This window comes from Lagenorhynchus albirostris, chromosome 3 (assembly GCF_949774975.1).
Source record: "Lagenorhynchus albirostris chromosome 3, mLagAlb1.1, whole genome shotgun sequence".
NCBI lineage: Eukaryota > Metazoa > Chordata > Mammalia > Artiodactyla > Delphinidae > Lagenorhynchus > Lagenorhynchus albirostris.
In genome coordinates this window covers 155,711,199-155,731,019 of record NC_083097.1, presented here as the reverse complement: position 1 = coordinate 155,731,019, position 19,821 = coordinate 155,711,199, and the positions used below count along the sequence as shown (strand labels likewise).

The window sequence follows — 19,821 nt, the reverse complement described above, 5'->3', positions numbered from 1 at the left end:
ACCCTGCCGTTCCTTTCACAACCAGGCATTGCCAAGACTGGGACCAGGGGGCTGGACTGCCAGCATGAGACCAATGAGGTGGTCACCACAAGGGCACTGGGACATACCCACACCCACCCATGGAAAGTGAAGCGGTGGGGGAGGGGGGTAGGGAGACAAGGGTGGGGTGGCAGGGAAGGGATGGGCAGAGAGAGGGAACAGGGCAAGTCAGATCAATGCTGCCCTCCCTAAGTGAGGAGGAAGCAGCTGTCCCTGCCCAGCTTCCAAGAGGCAGACTGTCAGTCAGGGGCACCCAAAAATGGGAGAGCCATGAAATAGTTAAGAGATTTTATTCTAATAGCTGTAATTACAGTGCCTGTTTGTCGAAATGAAAACTGAAAACAAGTATACAAAACAGTTGATTACTAATTGTGTATTGAAAGCATTAAGAGGTTCCACGACACCAAATAAACCAGTTCTGAGGTTTTCCCCAAGATAAAGTTTAACAGCTCCAGCTTCTTCAGTGTTTATCAAAATACAAAAGAAAAAAGTAGAGGTTATCATTTTTCGATGGCAAATCTGACCCTTGCAGGCTGAGGGAGTGAAAGCACACATAGACAGGGGCTCCGAGGGGCTGGGGCTCAAGGATGACCACCCGCGCTCTTGCTGGTGAGACCCCAGAGAGCCCGGAGCAGGCAAGCAAGGGGACTGCAGGGCTCCCGCTCAAACCAGAGCGTTCCAACCAAAGTGCCCATGCTGACCCAAGAAAAGGCTGGGGTTCCTCCAAGGGGTCTGAGCGTGGTGGCTGCAGCCTCCAGCCCATCTCCTGGGCAGCCATGTAAGCACAGATACAAGCACAAACGCTATGGGGTGTGGGATGACCCAAGACAGAGCAAATCACAGGGACCCTATTGTGACCATGCAGAATGGATCATAGCTGGTTCTGCCCCGTTTCACGTTCCCAACGGGAAACAGACCACTGGTGGACTGGACTCAGGCCATTACTGCAGAACCTACACTAGGCACATTTCTCCCTTCTGTGTGTTCAAGTGTTCTCCTTATCTTGTATTTGTAACTATTTTAAAAAATGCACTGAGTTTGGGTTAAAAACCAACCACCAAAATGGATCTCAACACAGACGTAAAGCCCAGAAGAGGAACATCGGGCTTTTCTGACACAGCGACTCCTGGATGACCCGTGTGCCTAAAATCCCTTCTCAGTACTAAACGGTTGATTTTCTTTTTACAATAAAAAAAGCTGAGTAATATTGCATAGGAGTACCAGAAACTGCCTCATTGGAAACAAAAACTATTTACATTAAATAAAAACCCAGTTGCAGGCTGCGTCTGCACATTTACAGCATGGTGAAGCACACTGTGACCGACCATGGAGACAGCTTCTGGCACTCACACCACAGGGGCACGTTTGCCACATGAGAGTAAAGCGAGGGCAGAAGGAGGGAGTGTGAAGGGAGGAGAGAGGAGTACAGCTCACTTCTGGTTCCGGAGCTGATTGGACAGCCAGTCCAGTCCCTCATAGAGCCCGTCCCCGCTGGTGGCACAGGTAGCCTGAATGTACCAGTTCCTGTGGCGCAGAGAGTGCAGACCCAGCTTGTCCGTGATCTCAGCTGCATTCATGGCATTGGGGAGGTCCTAGGGGGGAGGGTAGCAAAGCAGGCGTGGGTCAAGGGGACTGCATGGAACCCTCTCCACCTGACCTGTGACCCCCGCCTCGTCAGACCTCCATCACTGAGAGGCTGGCTGCCTAACGTGCACCCACCACCAGCACACAGGGTGGCTCAGTCATGCGTACCTGTTTGTTAGCAAACACGAGCAGAACAGCGTCCCTGAGCTCGTCTTCTGCCAGCATCCTCATAAGCTCCTCTCGGGCCTCATTCACACGCTCTCTGTCATTGCTGTCAACCACGAAGATGAGACCTGCATAGGGAACAGTAAGCATTAGTGTAGGCACCTGGGACACTCCCAACCTCTCCCAAAGGCCACAGCCCCCCTCCTGAGGGTTGTAATGGGGTGGCCCACCCTCACCTTGTGTGTTCTGGAAGTAGTGGCGCCACAGAGGCCGGATCTTGTCCTGGCCACCCACGTCCCACACAGTGAAGCTGATGTTCTTGTATTCCACGGTTTCCACGTTGAAGCCTGGAGGAGACCCAGTGTGAGGCTCTCCCTAGGGCTACCACTATCCCCTAGCCTCCCGAGGCCCAGCCTCCTCACCTATAGTGGGAATGGTGGTCACGATTTCACCCAGCTTCAGTTTGTACAGGATGGTGGTCTTTCCCGCAGCATCTAGGCCCACCATGAGAATGCGCATTTCTTTTTTGCCAAAAAGGCCCTTGAAGAGGTTTGCAAAGATATTCCCCATGCTGTAGACTGGTGGGAGCAACACTGGCCAGAGAAACCTGCAGATACAAGGAGTCCTTGTGTCTCTTTCTGTGCTGCCCAGGGCCAGCAAAGCAGCAGCAGCTCAGAGACAGACTCACCCACAGACAGACAGATGGACATCCTGTTATCTCTCCTGAAAACTCACAAGGCATAAGCTGATGAAATTCTGGTTCCTATCCAAAAGAAAAAGTCCTGCCTGCCTGCCTCTCGAGCCCTAAAATCACCCTTAAAAGGGAGAGAATGGGAATCTTAGAACAGGGCTGACCGGATTTTGAAGCAGCTACTGCCATTATATCAGGAAGTGACGCCCAAGGCCTCAGGGTAACTTACCTCTAAGTCCTACAACCTGCCACTGTGGGGTGCAATGTCCAACATGCGTGGGGAGGTGTGGCTTTCAAATGAATGCTAGATTCTCCATAATCTAATACAGAGCTTTTCAAGGGGCCATAAACAACCACTCCAAGGCCCTACCATGTCTTCCAACTGCTCCAAGTCTCAGTGAAAAACAGTCCAATGTTAAGGCAACTAACACACAAGAAGCTAGGAGGGCCCATGGCAGAGACCAAAAGAGACCAACCTTTCCCAACACGCTGAGAGCTTAGCACACCCTGCAGGCAGGACCGGTGGAGTGAGAACACCTGGGTTCTAGGGCAGCACACCAGGGCATTCAGTCTAAGGGTGAGCCCACAACAATGACCCTGGGGAGCCTGCCAGGGGACACCTTCCCGAGAGCTGTGGTCAGTGTTGTCCCAGAGAGGAGAAGGCCTGTGTGGTGCAGCAACATGCTTGTACGAGAACACGTGTGCTGTGTTTGGGCTCCCACCAGGCTCTCCTCACTCAGCAGGGCAGAAACACTAGGATACTACTGAGCTGGCTGGACCCAAGGTCAGAGACCAGGCCCAGACACCCAGACCTATAGGAAGGAACAAGTGACCACAGCTGCGGGAGAGTGAGGCTCAAGGAGGAGAGGATCTCCTGTCCCAAAAGGCGCCCAAGGCACCAGAGCTGCCCAGGCCTGGCCTCTCCATGCTCAGTACTCTCCTCCTTCAACTGTTTTATTTGCAAACAAGGCCTTAGGAAAAAACGGTCACTTTCTCAAATGCTTAGGAATCTGGACTTTAAAAAAAAATTAATTAATTAATGGCTGAGGTGGATCTTTGTTGCTGTGCGCAGGCTTCTCACTGCAGTGGCTTCTCTTGTTGCAGAGCACTGGCTCTAGGCATGTGGGCTTCAATAGCTGTGGCTCGCAGGCTCTAGAGCACAGGCTCAGTAGTTGTGGCACACAGGCTTAGCTGCTCCGCAGCATGTGGGCTCTTCCTGGACCAGGGCTCGAACCTGTGTCCCCTGCATTGGCAGGCGGATTCTTAACCACTGCGCCACCAGGGAAGCCAGGAATCTGGACTTTTGGCACCTATGGTGAAGTCAAGCTGTGGAGAGCTGGGCAGCCTTCAACTGGGAAGAACTCTGTGTGAGTGTTGACAGAAAACCAAATGAACCACAGAGAACTTGTTCCAAGCAGGCAGGAGCTGCTTGCACCTGACCTCTGAGAGGGTGTTGGTGGAAGCCACTGTCAAGGCTTGGAAGGAGGAGCCTTGCCTTGCATACCTGACCCCCCTAGAAGTAACAATGAACTCCCCAGTCTTTGGACTTTGGATGGACACTGCTGGGGTCAGAGGCCAGACCCATGAAGGACACAGATATGGGCCTGCCACAGGCATGCCCCACTGCACTCTACCTGGGGGGCGTGCCCCAGATCCCCACCATTCCTTATCACCTCTGATGACAGGCTCAGGTGGAGTCGCCAGGCCTCCACTGCAAGTTACTTTCTGCCTTAGTCATCAGTGAGTATTTGGTGACTAAGTCCACGTCCTGCTCCTCATCCAACTTCCACCTTCTAGTTTTAGCACTCTGACATTTCCTGGCTGAATTATTACCATGAGGACTGTCAAATGGTGATTTTCTATTGAGTCATTCCTTCCAGCTATTAGTTAGTTAGCATTCTACTGCAAGGAACCACTTCTCCATATATTGATATAGTGTGAACTTGTGCATTCCTAGTTTACTCAGTAGGTCAGAATCACTACCCCACTGTGACTTAGATGCTCCAATGGTCCTAGAGGTGTCCCGTGGAGGCGCTTCCAGCAGGCTTCAGTGCACTTTCAACACTTTAATGCTTTTTGGTTTTGAATAATATTACCTAGTTATAAAAGTAAAATTTAAAAATATCTTTACTATATTTCCTTTTCTGCAGACAGCCATTTTTCCTATAGATGATGATAAATTATGGAAGACAGAATAAACTGAACACACACATTTATCTCAGCTTACTCCTGAAATCGTTACCAATGAAGAAATAAGTGATGACTGACTCAAAAGAGAAAAGTGGGGGGATTTGGAAAGAGGTGACAGAAGTCAGCAAATTTTGGTGAGGTCTGACCCTGACCAAGTGCTCATCCTCAGCTCTGCAGGAGAGCCAAGGGACCTTTCTGGAGCGGCTGAACCAGGGGCCCTGACTCCACTATCCAGGCAGAGGAGGGCATGGGGTGCACTGTACTGGAAACAGACGGATATGGGCAAAATCAACAGGGAGGCACACTTCCCTGCAGACCCTCACATGTAACCCAGAGGCCTCAAAGCAAGGACCTATGGATTCTTGCACCTGGAGGCCCTCAAATAGCCACGCCCCTATCTCCCTTTAAGAAGCCCCCAATGCAAGTGACTGAAACAAAGAATTTGGAGAGAAGACAGAAGACATTTAAAAAGAAAAAAACAATAAAAAACAAACAAAATCCCCAACCCACACACAGCCTTGGCATTGACATGGTCGGGACCTGGTGCCCACAAAACAAGAACAGGGCATTAGGACACAGAGAACAGCAGACCTCACAACCAAAGTGAAAAAAATCCACACACACACACAAGATTTAAAAAAGAGGAAACTGGGACTTCCCTGGTGGTCCAGTGGCTAGGGCCCCGAGCTTCCAATGCAGGGGGCCCAGGTTCAATCCCTGATCAGGGAACTGGGTCCTGCATGCTGCAACTAAGACCCAACGCAGCCAAATAAATAAATATTAAAAAAAAAAAGGGAGGAAACTAGGAGCAATTTAAAAGACCAACATCTACCTTGCGTATGGTGATGACTTTTTAGACACAACACCAAAGATATGATCCCATGAAAGAAATAACTGATAAACTGAACTTCATTAAAATGACAAACTTCTGCTCTGTGAAAGACAAAACCAGACTGAGAGAATATATCTGCAAGAGATACATCTGATAAAGGACTGTCATCCAAAATATACAAAGAACACTTATAACTCAACAATAACAAATTTAATTTTAAAATTAAAAAAATGGGCCAAAGATCTTAATGAAAACCTCATTAAAGGTTTACAGAAGGCAAGTAAGCAATGAAAAGATGCTCATCATATGTCCTCAGAGAAATGCAAATTAAAACAATGAGCTATTACTGCACACCTATTAGAATGACCAAAAGCCAAAATCCAGAACACACGCTGGCAATGGCAAGAATGTGGAGCAACAGGAACTCTCCTCCATTACCCGAGGGAATGCAAAATGGTACAGCTGTCCGCAAACAGTTTGGAGGTTTCTCACAAAACATACTCTGAACATATAATTCAGCAATCATGCTCCCAAAGGAACTGAAAACTAACATCCACACAGACACCTGCACACTGATGTTTACAGAAGTTTTATTCATTCCAAAAAGTTTTATTCATTCAAAATTTTACCACAATTTGGAAGCAACCATGATGTCTTCCAGTAGGTGAATGGATAAGCTGTGGTACATCCAAACAATATTATTCAACACTAAAAAGAAAGGCGCTATCAAGACATGAAAAGATGTGGAGGAGCATACATGTGCATTACTAAGTGAAAGAAGCCAATCTAAGAATACTACACACCTATGATTCCAACTATATGACATTCTGGAAAAGGCAAAACTGTGGAAACAGTAAAAAAAAAGATCCTTTCGGTGGTTGTGAGGGGTTAGGAGGAAGGGAGGGATGAATAGGTGGAACACAAAGGATTTTTAGGACAGTGAAACTATTCTGTGTGAAACTGCGATGGTAGATACGTGTCAATATGCATTTCTCCAAACCTACAGAACACACAATACCAAGAGTGAACCCTAAGGTAAACTATGGGCTCTGGATGATGATGTATCAATGTAGGTTCATCAACTGTAACAAATGCACCACTCTAGTGGGGGATATAGTGAGGAAGGCTATGTGGGAACTGGAAATCTCCATGCCTTTCCCTCAATTATGTGGTGAACCTCAAACTGTTCCCCCAAAAGAGAGACATAAGCAGCACTTTCAATCTGTAATTCTGTATCAGCCGAAGGGCAGAACAGAGGTTAGAAATGCAAGGCTTCACACATGCCTTCTTCTCCAGGTTGCCACAGGCAGAGGGAGCCCCCAAGGTGATGGAGGGAGACACAGAGGCAGGCCTGAACAGCAGCCAGTGCAGGCTGCAGCAGGAAGGAGGAGAGTTCCAGGAAAAGAGGAACAGTTACCTATGTGGTTTAAACGTGGGGTTTGGCAATTCTAGGGGAATTGGGAAAAACTAATCACAGGTACACAGAAAAAAACCCAAGGATGAAAATGCAAAGAAGTCATTTTAAGATTTCCTGAGGGAAACCATAAGCCAGTCACCACTTGACTCAGCAGTGAACAATATTTACTCAGTCATGATACTTTGACTGTCATTGCTGGGTACTGGAAAGCTGAGGCCAGAACTTGTGGTCTCAAGGGCCAACCCTCACTGTCCAAAGCTGACACACTGAGAAACAGTATTAGCACACTATTTAGTACAGTGAGGCATGAAAGAGGCTATCCCTGGGAGGCAGGATGGAAGACTGCTGTTTATACTTGTTTTATACCTGTTTTAGTGTTACGTTCCTACAAATTGACACAAAAACCTGGGCACTAAGGGGTGAAAAGGTTAAGTGTACTCTCCCAACTCCCACATGGGACTGATGGAACATTCCAGGTAAACTGGGCCCAGCAGCAGGCCCACACCCGCATGTCAGCCTCAAAATGCAGTCAGTCACAGCCATGGCAGTCCAAGAGCCTCCTCCCCTCCCCACCCAAGCGTGTCTGCCCACTCACCCCTGGCCTGCCTTGGCCGTGCAGTCTGCTGAGCCCTGATTATCAGTGTGGTCCTTGCCTTCCATGCACAGTTTTTTAACTTACTCAAGTCCTTGAAGCCCCAAAGGGGAAGTGGGTCATATATTTGGTGGCTGAACCTGGATGGGGATGAGCACAAACTCTAGGGTTTAAGACGCTACACACAGCACTTGGTCTCTCCCACTATACAAGCATCTATCTATAACCGCCCTGCACCTGGTCCAGGGGCCCTGGCAGCTCCTGACCTAACACAGTATCACAGTGGAAAGGTTCAACAGTGACCATGAGAGTTGTTCCGTGGCCTCTCCACACAGGTTCTAACTTGTAGGATGCCCAGCCTAGGCCTATTTCACCCTTTCCTCTACCAGGATCCCTAGCACTAAGGTCAAAACCTGTTTTTCAGGTTCATGGTAATGGCCGTGAGTATTTGTAAGCAGTGAAGACGCTGATTTTCTCAAAAGAGCACTTCCCCGCACCTGCCTGAGTTTGCACCTTCGAGCTGGCTCATAAGATGCAAGAGTAACAACAGCACGTCTCTTTCCTGAGACAGAAAGCTCTGAGCGGACACAGCCCCTTAAGAATGGTTTTTTCCTTTTTCTGGTTAGCACCAGAAACAATGATAGGGTGGCAGTTCAACATTATAGCAAAGAACAGGACACAACTGGCTGCCTACACTCCTGCATGCAAAGACCTACTAGGCTACAGGCCAAGGCCAACAACAGGCCTCCCTGGGAAAGCCAGTGCAGGGAGGAAAAAATGTAGCGTGAGTTTACACCCGTTCCACTCCAGTAAATGAATCCAGAGTGACTGGTTTAGCTGCTGAAGAGAAATATATGTACCCACGAGCTCTACCTGTGCCTGCTGCATCTCCTAACAAGCCTCAGAGGATTCAAGATAAGCATGGGACAGCCCTCCCCTACAGAGCCGTGCAGCTTACTTCTGCAGAAGGCAAGTTTGTCACATTTTCTGAAACTGTTAGAGCTGGTTTACTTAACAAAATCTCTGTATGCATATCAAGATGACCTAAACTGCTGGGAATCAGTAGGAAGAATAAACCACTAACCTAGAGCATGTCTTGGGAAACGAAAATGTGACCCAAGGAGGCAAAAAACAAGGGTTTGGATTCTATTCTGTGCCTCAGATGTGATGGGCTGTTCTGGTCCCTCTGTAAATGAGAGATCACATGGATGAATCCCCTATTCAAATGAACAGCTAGGTGACATCAGAACTTTTTTCGTTTTGCTTTTTTTAAAAAAAAGTCAAGTTTATTAGGTGTAAATTACATACAGTAAAATGTACAGCTCAATAGTTCATAATGTCAATTTTAATATCTAATTTGAGAAAAATTAACAAAGTGAAGATCCTCCTGAGGAATTGATATACATTATAAAACAAGGGTTTCATTCATTCTTCAAGCAGTCAAGTATGTGCTTAGATTATCAACCACTCAAAAGCCGAATTCATCCCTGACATGTAGGATTTAATTTTAAGGGGTGGGGGTCCTCTACTTTCATAGGCAATATGATCACATAATATAATCTGCTACAAACTGCTTTTTGTACATCAACTTGTAGCTCCACCCCATCAGCTAAATAAAGCCTTCAGTCATTACTCTATTAGTCCAACATTCCATTTCTGTAGCTCTAACATTTTTCTGCTATTGGGTAGAGCGTTACATGTTGTAACTTTTTCATAAAAATTAGCATAAGAATACTGAATGTGCCAATACTAGTGATAGGCAGATACACCTCACAGGCCTAACACAATTGTGATGAAGGTAAGAATCAACAACACGCTCAGAAGGAAGAATATTCAGCCTGAGACACTCAAAGGATGTAATTAAGTTGACTGAACTTTTTTTTTCCTTTCAGTTTTATTCAGATATAACTGACATACTGTATTATTTTCAGCTGTACAAAATAATGACTTAATATGTGTATATTATTGGGAAATGATCACCACAAAAAGTCTAGTTAACTCCCATCACCTCACACAGTCACCCTTTTTTTCCTTGTGATGAAAACTTTTAAGATTTCCTCTCTTAGCAACTTTCAAATATAAATACAGTACGGTAAACTACAGTCACCATACTGTACCTCATATTACAGGATTTATTTATATTATGACCGGAAGTTTGTACCTTTTGACCACCTCCACCCATTTCATCTACACTGACTCTGAACTTTCAATACAAAGAAAAAGAATAAATGAAAGAACATGCAAAAACATTCTAGAACTGTATAGTTCTGGTCTGCTCCTGAAGGTGAATTCCAATGAGAGACTGTTTTTTGTTTTTCGCAACAAAACTTTTAGGATGTTTTGCAGGAATCAATTAGGCACTAGACCTGGCCTCTATGCAGCAGTCCCGTTCCCAACAACCCCCCCACCGCCACCCCCAGAGGATGATGAGTACCAGAAATCCATAGACTAGTACACTAACCCTGGTCTCCAGATGCCCTGCAAGTTGCCTCCCAAAGCTGAAGGAAGGGGTTTCCGGTCAGGTCTGATTCTTAGGAGGAGCAACCAGTGAAATTCAATTTAGGTCCCTCTTGGCCAGCTTAAGATTCAAGGTGAAATCCTTAAAATGACAACAAGAAATGAGTTTCATTCATGAATGTAGCTCTTGGTCTACACTAACATGAACATCCAAGAGTCACTGTCCATTGTCTAACGGAGCAAGCATACGAACCACAAGGCGAGCGTGGAAACAGTGAAACTGCAATTAATCCTACTTACCAATAACTACAAAATCCAAAGCATTTAACTGATGAATGTATTTAGTTATCTTTTGCAATTCTCCCTTATTCATAGTCTTAAAGTTTTACTATTTTTTAACAAAACTGTTCTCAAAGCCCATTACCAAAGATACTTACACTGACGTGAAATCTACAGATGGGAGCAAATAACCAGATGGTCTACCCCAAATGAAAACAATATCCATGTAGGACCTCTGAACACAAATGTCATGCGGCCCCCAACTGGAGTAAAACAAAGAGTGGATGATACCCACAAGTTGAGGCCTCACTCAGATGCTACATCAGGAGCATCTCTCACAGTTCTGTGCATTCATCCTGGTGGTAGACGCTGGCTGCTCCTTGGTATTTTCTTCTCCCAGATCTGTCCCTGGGCTTGAGGCCTTCCAGAGTAAACCTACATTCCTGGCCCCCTGTAGCTATGCAGGACCATCTGAGTATGCTAGCCCGTGGGATGGGGCAACAGTGATGGAATGGTTTCCAGGTCCTGCAGACCTGGTGGTGGGCGCCTGGGCCCCCCACTGTGGTGGGGCCAGTGCCATGGACCCTAACGAGCACTTCTACTCCAGAAGTCAGGGCATATATACCCTCCATCTGACTCCAAACACACTAAGTCTAAAGAAATTGTTACTGGAAAAAGAAATCAAAAGATCGAAAAAACAAAACCAAAAACAAATTTGCATCAACCTCAGAACATTAAAATGTATAACAAATTAAACTGAAAATGGAGGAAACAAAGCAATTTATGACTAAAATGCAAAGCAGGATTAGAGAAACTACAGGCAACTGTAAACCACCCAGATACCCTGAAAAGTGTTGACCACCAACTCCTTACTAATTCTGCACATCAGTGGTTCTTTGGAAATCAATTAGAATTGTATTTCAACCCATCCTAGTGGCAAACAGAGCACCATTGGTTTGGAACTCCTCAGCAAGTCACTCAGGCCTATATTCTGACCTTGGCTGTGCTCCCAGTCCCCTCTCCATACTGATTTTCTATGCCATGCCCACCGAGCCCTTCACTCAACCTCTGAAGCCAAGTTCAGATGCCATCTTCCACAGGGAAGAGTCCTTTCCTTTTTGTTGTTCTCAGCATACCCTCCACACACTGTGGGGCTAACAGTCAGCACACTCATGTAAGGAGTAGCTGTGTGATGAGCACAGCCCTGGGCACACAAAAGCTCAAGAGTACTCAATGAATCCAACTGACAGATAGTGAAACACAAGTGGAACAGAGTGCTCATCCTTCCAACCTCACCTCAATGGCAAACAAGGCTCTGGGCCAAGCAATGTCAAAGACTGATCCACAGTTACACTATAGTCCTTTCAATGCAGCTAAAAGCTTCAACATGAGCACAGAGACTCTCTCTCTCTCTCTCTCTCTCTCTCTCTCTCTCTCTCTCTCTCTCTCTCTCTCACACACACACACACAGCTCCAGCTGCTGAAGTCTCAGTCCCCATGATCCTGACAGAAAGGACAGGCACACCTGTCAAATAACACAGTCCTATGTTTCAGTTCCAGTAGTGAGAACAAGGAAGAGAAGGCAATTCAGGATTCTGATTTCTGTTGTGAAGTATATCACATTAGTTTGTTTTTGTCACTCCTTTAATTATATGATCACCACAAACATGCTAAAGCCCCTATGGTTTCTGTTCTGGTGTCTTCTCAAGGAGGCCACCTGCACCCATGGTGCAGACATAGGACCCTCTCCAGGCACAAGGGTGGGGCTCTGGAGAAGCCAGCGTTGCTCGGACCCCTTTCCACACCCTTGAAGAAAAAGAGAACTGCAACCAACCATGAGCTGTCAGAGTGCCCAGTTCTTCCTCCTCAAACTTCTCAGAGTGGCAGGCAGCCCCCTGAGGCTTTTTCAGCACAAGGGGACTTTGTGAGTGATTAAAATGATTAAACCGATCTCTAAAACTTGACTTTTGCCTGCAGAGAACTTTCATTTTGAAAACAAAATGTAAAAAAAATTACAGCCCCACCTCTTTTTCTGAGTGATGGGCTTCCCAGAAGACACAGAATAGCAAAGTGCAGCAGTGGCTGAGAGCCTCTGTTAGATCCTCCTACCTCTGAAGCAAGCCCCCTGCCAGATCTGCCCTCCTGAGACCCTTGTTAGGAGCACCCAGAGGTGCACCAGCTCAGAGCACTCGGGGAAACCTCTGCCTCACTCTCCAAGCAGCTGGTCTTGGCTGGGAGGACAATGTCCTTGTGGGAACTTCTCGTTGTTTGGCCTGAACAGCCACAGCTACCTCTCAATAGGCCTCTTCCTACCTCTGCTCACATTTCAAACCCTGGACAGCCCTGGACTCAGGGAAATTTCATTCATATACCTGCTCCTGCCATCCTCTGCTTAAAACCTCCCAGCAGTCCCCATCACCCGCCTCAGGTGACCAGCAGTCCCATCACACTCAGTGTCTTGCACTTTCACTCCCTAGTACTGCCCCTATCCAGCCATTCACTCCCAGAGGAATGCAGTCCCCTACATGGGACCCCAGTTGAGGCTTCCTCTCACCTCCACACTTCTCTTCTACTACCCCCTTAACACATGGGTTTCCCATCAAAATCTAATCCTCAAATATAAAGGACCCACTCTTTCCCACTTTAACTCTCTGCAACTTCCTCCCAGTTCTTCAGACCCAAACCCCAGAGACACTCACAATTCCTCTCTCTGTCCCTCTCATCCTCAAATCTGTTTACTTTACTGGCAAGTCCCATCACCTCTCCCTTTGAAAAGGTGCTTCCCCATCACTATCCACCTGGTCCCAGGCACCTCATCTCTCCTCTGGCACTCCCAAAGCCTGTAGCTTCCACTCTGCAAGGTGTTCTCAATGCCAGCAAGAGGGTCCTGTTAGGAAAGGTCAGACTAAGTCAGGCTCTTTAAGAAGATCAGAGCCAACACCCCCATGGCATTTCACAGCACCACCCCTGCCATCCAGAAAGGAAACTAGCAGACAATACAACCAACATACACACCAGACTGCAAAAAACCCATGTTGCCCCAACTAAAATGTAACACGGAAATGAAAGATGGTGTCATATAACACATGACCTTCAGTATTGGTCATGATCACACTACAAGTTCAAGGGAGGTAGTCAGAGAACCACCTAATGAAGACTGCCACAAATACACCAGCATCTCAGATACTCAGAACCTGCTGTGTCCATGAAATGTCCCACCACCGGAAACAGAGAACAAATCTTCGTAAAGTTCTGCAAAGAACAAAATACAATCACCCTTAATTTACAAGGTAGTTTCTTTCCTAGAAAATTCAGAACATCTACTAAAACCAAACACACACACACACACACACACACACACACACACACACACACGTTGACTCCATACATAAACAGAATTAGGTTTAAGATATAAACAGATTTTTCACCTATATGAAAGTCATGCTGAATGCATTCTTGCTGCTAAACGTACTAAATATCAGTATTGCCTCTCACCATTGGCAGAGCCCAAAATCCTCCCACAAGTTCCCAAAATACCCTTTCTGTGGGGCTATCCCTCAAAGGACCACTGGTACACACCAGCAGGCTTCTCTCCCCTCTTGTGCTCCTGGCAGGTCTCCAAAACTACTAAGTGCACTCCCACCTAAGGGCCTTTGCACTTACTGTTCCCCTGCCTGGGAGAAGCTTCTTGTTTCTCCCAAAGACCCACAGGACCCCCACTCCCTTATACCTCTACTCAAATGGCACCTCCTCCCCTATCCTCCTGATAGGTCTGACTCAGTGCCCACTCCTTTTACTGTGTCCTGTTGGCCTGCTTTTCCATTCCATTCACTGCCATGGCCCTGTGTCTCCACCCAGCCTTATACTTTGCCAGTGAGTACTCCTCTGCCCAGAACTCACGCACCTTCCTCCACCCATCTCTCTATCTCCACCTGTCTTTTTCTCTACTGGCCACCTCCCTGGGCACCCAAGAGATTCACTGTCAAGAAGAGGAGAAAAGAATCATAAAAGACCATTTATCAGGGCCTTAAGTATGAAAAAGTAGAAAGAGTAATCATACACATATGCTTTTCTGAAAAATTAGTTTGTCAGAAAAAAAACCCTATCAACTCAATGATGAATTTCATACTGGTTTAAAAGTATACATGAGTGTGATGGAATCTGAACATCCCTTTGACATTCCAGTGAGGAGGAAATCTGGGCTGTAGAGACACAGATAACTACTCAGGGCAAACACGTCCACCTCAGCAAAGTTCAATACCACAGGAGAGGTGTGTACACAATCTGCTTCCTAAACCTGCCCTCAGGTACATGCAACCAGTGACTTAAAATATATTTTCAGTGATCTCCCCAGGAATCTGCAAGATCTCATATCACTTTGACAAAAGAGAAATGCTAAAAGCTGTTTTAAGCAAAGTTACATCACCAAAATTGACAAAAGATACAGTATTTTAAATATAAATTAATAGATTCAATCAGTTAGGAACTGCATGCTCATCTACAGATGATAGAATACTTGACAGGAAAACACACTCTTAACAGCAATTTTTAAAGACATCCTTTATTCTGAAACCTGTGATCAAAACACAGGCACATCTAACTTTGCCTTCGTTCCTACTCTTCACATTAAAGTCTAGACAGAATCTTGAAACTGCTTTCTTGGCCATCTGTCCCTAAGTCAAACTGATAGGACACTTAAAAACTTCACGTTAAAAATTTCCAGGACCTCAGAGACCTAGTACTATTAAGCTTTCTGTTTAGCTCCCACATACATCACTGCAAAAATAATTTGATGTACAATACAAACTGAAAGATGTTGGCTATTTTACATATGACTTGCTCTTTGGATACAAACTCTTCTAGCTTGCTAGCATCCCTCTGAGGAGCAAAACTTACTAAATTCTGATTAAACATTAATTAATGTTTCTAAAATATACTGTACATCTCTAACTTCTGAAAATGTGCATGGATCATAACTGGGGCTTCTGTTAATTTATGCTGTATACTAACAGTTACCCCTGTAGCCTCAGGTGTGTAAAAATGTTTGCCTCCTAAAGAGAATCGCTCCCGAATGCTATGTGTGTAAAATCTGCCTGTCTTGTATGCTTTTTTTCTGTCTCTTCTTTTTCAGTGAGTGATAAGTCCCACTCTTCCCTTTCTATGTGATGACAGGCTGCCAAGCTCTTGTCTCCGATGTATGCAAAACCCAGGAAACATGGGTTTGTTAGGAATATGGAGGTTAGTCCCTGCAACAGATAGCTTCACCATTTCTTCCCACTCATATAAGGAAGCTTGGCTGAAAGAACTGGGTGAGGGCCTAACAGATTCTCCTAGGAATAAGGAGCTTTGATGTTTTTGTGTTAAATTCTGCCACATTTTTTCTAGCTAATCAGGCCATCTGAACCATCTGAGAATGTTGAACTACCTTCCAGAATAGTGATAGAGCTGTATAGCTATAACAGATACTATATTTTAAAGACTTTATAACAATCACGAGAGGATAAGAACCTAAGGATGAAGTATTCCCCTCTCCCTGGCTCACACTCTGAAATTAACCTCACCCCCTATTCTTTCACACTCACACATTCCCAAGCCCTCCTTTACCTGCCAGTAGGAAGTGTTACACCCAACCCACTATTAGGTCAAAAACATTTCCAAAAGACCACTTCAGATGGTGCTGGGAGGACATCTCTAACACCATCCACACCAATGACGAGCAGACAGACCACAAAAGAGGTAAGTTCTTATTTAATGTTAAGATCCCAACTGAAAGGAATTTTTCATGTTTCTTTCCCAACCACCTCTGACAGATGTGCATTTTACTTCCTTCTTTCTCCTAATCCTACGAAGGTTGGAAGGTCAAAGGGGAGAATATCTATGGGACAACGTGTACAGAGACCAATCATAAATGCTATGGCAAGCACAGGCTAGCTGGGTCTGAACACCAGCTCGGTAAGTGATCACAACCCTCAGGAAGGCTGCAGAAATGCTTGGTGAGCCTGAACTGTGATCAAGAGCAGATTTAAATTCATATATCTCAAGGCAACATTGAATTTGAAGAATTTGAAGGAAACTGATTTAACTCTCTCAAACCAAGTTAATATACTATTTATGAACTTGCACAAGGGTTTTTCCCCTATGTTAGATTTATTCCTACAGCCATTCGATCCTGGAGATCACCTCAGTGGCTGATGGTCCATACTGAATTCTACTAAAGTAAACAGAAAAGTCCAGGTGTACCTTCCTGTAGTTTCAAACCCTGTCTGATCTCTGGTAGAGGTGGCTTAGCAGGTCTGAACGCCCTCTTCACATTGTGCAAGAGGCAAAGCAAATAGCTAAACCACATGATTTAAAAACCAGAACTGTGAGAAGCACAGAACCAGTTTTTGCTTTCTACTAACTTTCTTACAATGATGAACAGACAGCATGTGAGTCAGCTATTATCCAAACCAACTATTTTAAATCTTTCTGAAGTAGCAATTTTGAATACCTGTATCTGAAGTTAGCCCTCACGGGAAACAGCAGGTTTCTAATGCCCAAGTGACAAGGATCTGTTTTCAACAGGACATGCCCAGTGAACAGGCACACTACATTCTACCCGTTAACTAGAGAAAACCTTTATGGCACACTCTAACAAAGTGGCCAAATTTGTGATAAACACATACACACTCAGTTCTTCATAATTTTGGACCCAGCTAACAACACCACGCATTCAAAGTTCTTCCAGTTCTGGCTACTCTTGAGTTTCTGAAAACTCCAAGAACACCACACACAGCATGCGCCATGGCATCTCACACTCCTTCAGACACACACACACACACACACACACACACTCACTCTCTCTCTCTCTCTCTCTCTCTCTCTCTCTCTCTCTCTCTCTGCCAGAAATGTAGGAGCAACCACGCAAACAGCCAGCAGAAAAAAACGCTGACCACCAGTTCTGAAACAAGAACTAGAGCTGACTACTCTAACACCAACTACATCAGCTACAACTACATCAACTACACAGCTCTCAACAGTGACTTCCGGGGCCTCCCCAAATCGTCCGAATTGCCTCTGTCTCCTGCCAATGATTTCTTGTGCATTTCTGCTCGATTCATTTAAAACAGCAACTTGGTATTTTGAGGAGCTCAAAAGTGCTCAGTTGATTAGCTAATATTTTAAGGACTTTATAATTGCCAAGCCTTATTAACAAAGCTACCGTTTTACCTCCCGTAACCACCTGGACTGGGCAACAAGAAAGCTTTAGGACGCTCTGCTAGGGAGGCCGCCTCAACCCTGGACAGGTCGTTCCAAACGTAGGTTAAAGATTCACCAGCTCGGAAGTGTGTTCTAATCCATGCCAAAGGCACCCAGGAAGCAATCCCGGGGTTGCAGCAAGCTTGGATAAAGGGGCCCTACAGTGCCGCCAGCGCGTCCATCGGGGGCTTCCTTGGGCCGCAGGCACTCCCACTCAGACCCCAGCTCCACAGCACCCGCCCTGGAACCCGGACCCCGAACCCCGCCCCACCTCGCCGGCTCCGTGCTCGGAACAGACAGGAACTGGGCTCAAATCCTGGCCATCGTGTGACCTTGGCCGCGTCCCGGGCTGCGGGCCTCAGTTTCCTGGTCCTCGCGACCCCGAGGCAGGAGGCCTCGCAGGCGGAGCAGGAAGCGAGGCTTCCTGGAGAGCCCGCGTTGCGGGCCGGACTTCCGGGCGCCCGCCCCGGCGGCTCTGGGGGGCTTGAGGAGAGGGTTGCGCGACCAACCCCCTCCCCGGCCTCGACTCGGCTCCCGACCCAGCTCGGCCCCTACTCGACCCCCATCCCAGCCTAGACCCCTGGCCCAGCACACAGCACCCAATCTGCCCCGCCCCGCCTCGGTCCCAGGCCCGGCTTCAACCCCCAGACCGGCCCAGCCTCTCCTCAGCCCCCGGCCTCTATTCGACCCTGGACCCTGCCGGGCCTCGGCTCCCCGCCTCTACCTACCTCACTTCGGCTCCCCGCCTCGACCCACGGCCCGGCCTCAACTCGCCCCTCGCCCGGCCCGGCTTCACCTCGGACCCGTCTTGGCTCTCACCGCCCCGGCCCAGCCTCACGCCGGGCCTTAACTCAGCCCCCGCCCCCCCCCCCCGGCCCGGGCCCAGCCTCACCCTCGGCGGCCGCGGCGCAGCTGCTGCTCGGAGGCAGGCGTTGGTTTCGCTCCCACAAGATGGCGGCTCTGACGGCAGCCACGTCAGTGCCTGCTGCCGCGGGGGACGCTGGGGAACGGGGCGGTCCCACCCGCAGTCCCGCCTACTCCCCCGCTGCGGCGTGCACACGCAGACTCTGGGCGGGCGGTGGGGACGGGACCGCGGACAGGCGCGGGGCTCAGGGACGACTCCTCTCTCACCGCTGCGCTTGCGCGCACCCCTCCTTCCCCCCGCCCCCAGCCCCCCCTCTCCCTCAGCCCCGGCAGAGTACGGCTGCGCCTGCGCGCGCCTCTCAGTGGTCGGCCCCGGAGGGAGCTCTCGCGTCCGTTTCGCAGATGCAGAGGTTGAGTCCCGGGTGGGCCCTGCGGTCCCGGGAGGGCGGTGCCCAGCTGCCAGCTCCCCTCCCCAGCCTCAGCTCGGGTGACTGCAGTGACCCACGCAGCCCCATGCGCGCCCGAGGAAACGACCTGAAGAAGCAAGACCCAATATCAAATAAAGCTGGCGTCTAGTAGCACGGGCGGAGCCGGGAGCCAAGCTGGGCAGGGAACAGCGCTTCCCCGAGGTAGCCACCGAGGCGGGTTCCAGGTGACAGACGGGGAGCCCTCTCCTCTGGGAAGCCTCCCTGAGCTGATCAGAAGGGAGAGGGGGCCTGTCGTGGTCCCTCTCCACGTTCTCCCGGCTGGGGGTCTGACTGTGGCGCCCCGCCAACCCCCAGTTCCGCACCATCCCTCCACCCCTGTGCTACTTGAACTCTCTTCCCCACTACACTCCTGCTGCTGTGAAGGGTCCCCAAATCAAGAGTCATTGGTGAGATTGCTGGGGGCCTCTTCCCCAAGTGCCCTGCGTGTTGTGGAGAGCGCAAAGCAGGCCATCACCTGGGTCTTGGCCCAGGAGCCTGCCCAGCAGAGAAAAGCCTTGAGGTGTTGTGCAGTATGCCGGCAGGCTTCTGTCATTTCTCTGCCCCCCCTCACCCACCCACTCCTCTTGGGCAGGGCCTCCTTACTGGGCTGGGGTGGCTAGGACCTCACCAGCCCTCCCCAGGGCTGCCCAGCCACACACACACACACACACACACCCAGGGCAGCCCTCCTGCCCCAAACACTGATGACCTCTTCTCCTGAGAGGCTGAGGGCCCTAGGCCCTGTTAGCCAGACCCTACCAGTCCCCTGTCTCGAAACCCAGCCTCCCTCAGACCTCACTATCTATGGAAGACCCAGCCTGTACTCTGCACCTCAGCTGCTGCTCCCCCCCGCAATGCTGTAACATCATAATGCTCACTCAAAGTGCCTTCAGGGGTTATATCTCCAGAGAGGGGCACAGAACCTTCTGGTGGTGCTGGCTCTCTACCCCCAGAGAACTGACCCACAGCTGACTGTCTGCAAATGATTATTGTGTCCTCAGAGCT

The 19,821-nt window shown here is 48.2% G+C and overlaps 1 protein-coding gene across 3 annotated transcripts; it reads right to left on the bottom strand.

The window, feature by feature from the left end:
- Window positions 1–313: 313 nt before the first annotated feature.
- ARF1 (ADP ribosylation factor 1) lies at window positions 314–18,508 on the bottom strand. 3 transcript variants are annotated; one of them, XM_060144454.1, is made up of 5 exons: window positions 18,378–18,508; window positions 2,211–2,395; window positions 2,025–2,135; window positions 1,792–1,916; window positions 314–1,631 (listed from the first exon to the last, which is right to left on the bottom strand). In XM_060144454.1, the coding sequence occupies exons 2-5, from the start codon at window positions 2,356–2,358 to the stop codon at window positions 1,470–1,472; spliced, it is 546 nt and encodes a 181-aa protein (XP_060000437.1). In that variant the 5' UTR covers window positions 2,359–2,395; window positions 18,378–18,508; the 3' UTR covers window positions 314–1,469. The 3 variants fall into 3 exon arrangements, with proteins under 3 accessions (XP_060000437.1, XP_060000438.1, XP_060000439.1); XM_060144455.1 differs by lacking the exon at window positions 18,378–18,508 and adding an exon at window positions 18,214–18,356; XM_060144456.1 differs by lacking the exon at window positions 18,378–18,508 and adding an exon at window positions 2,477–3,258.
- Window positions 18,509–19,821: the final 1,313 nt, after the last annotated feature.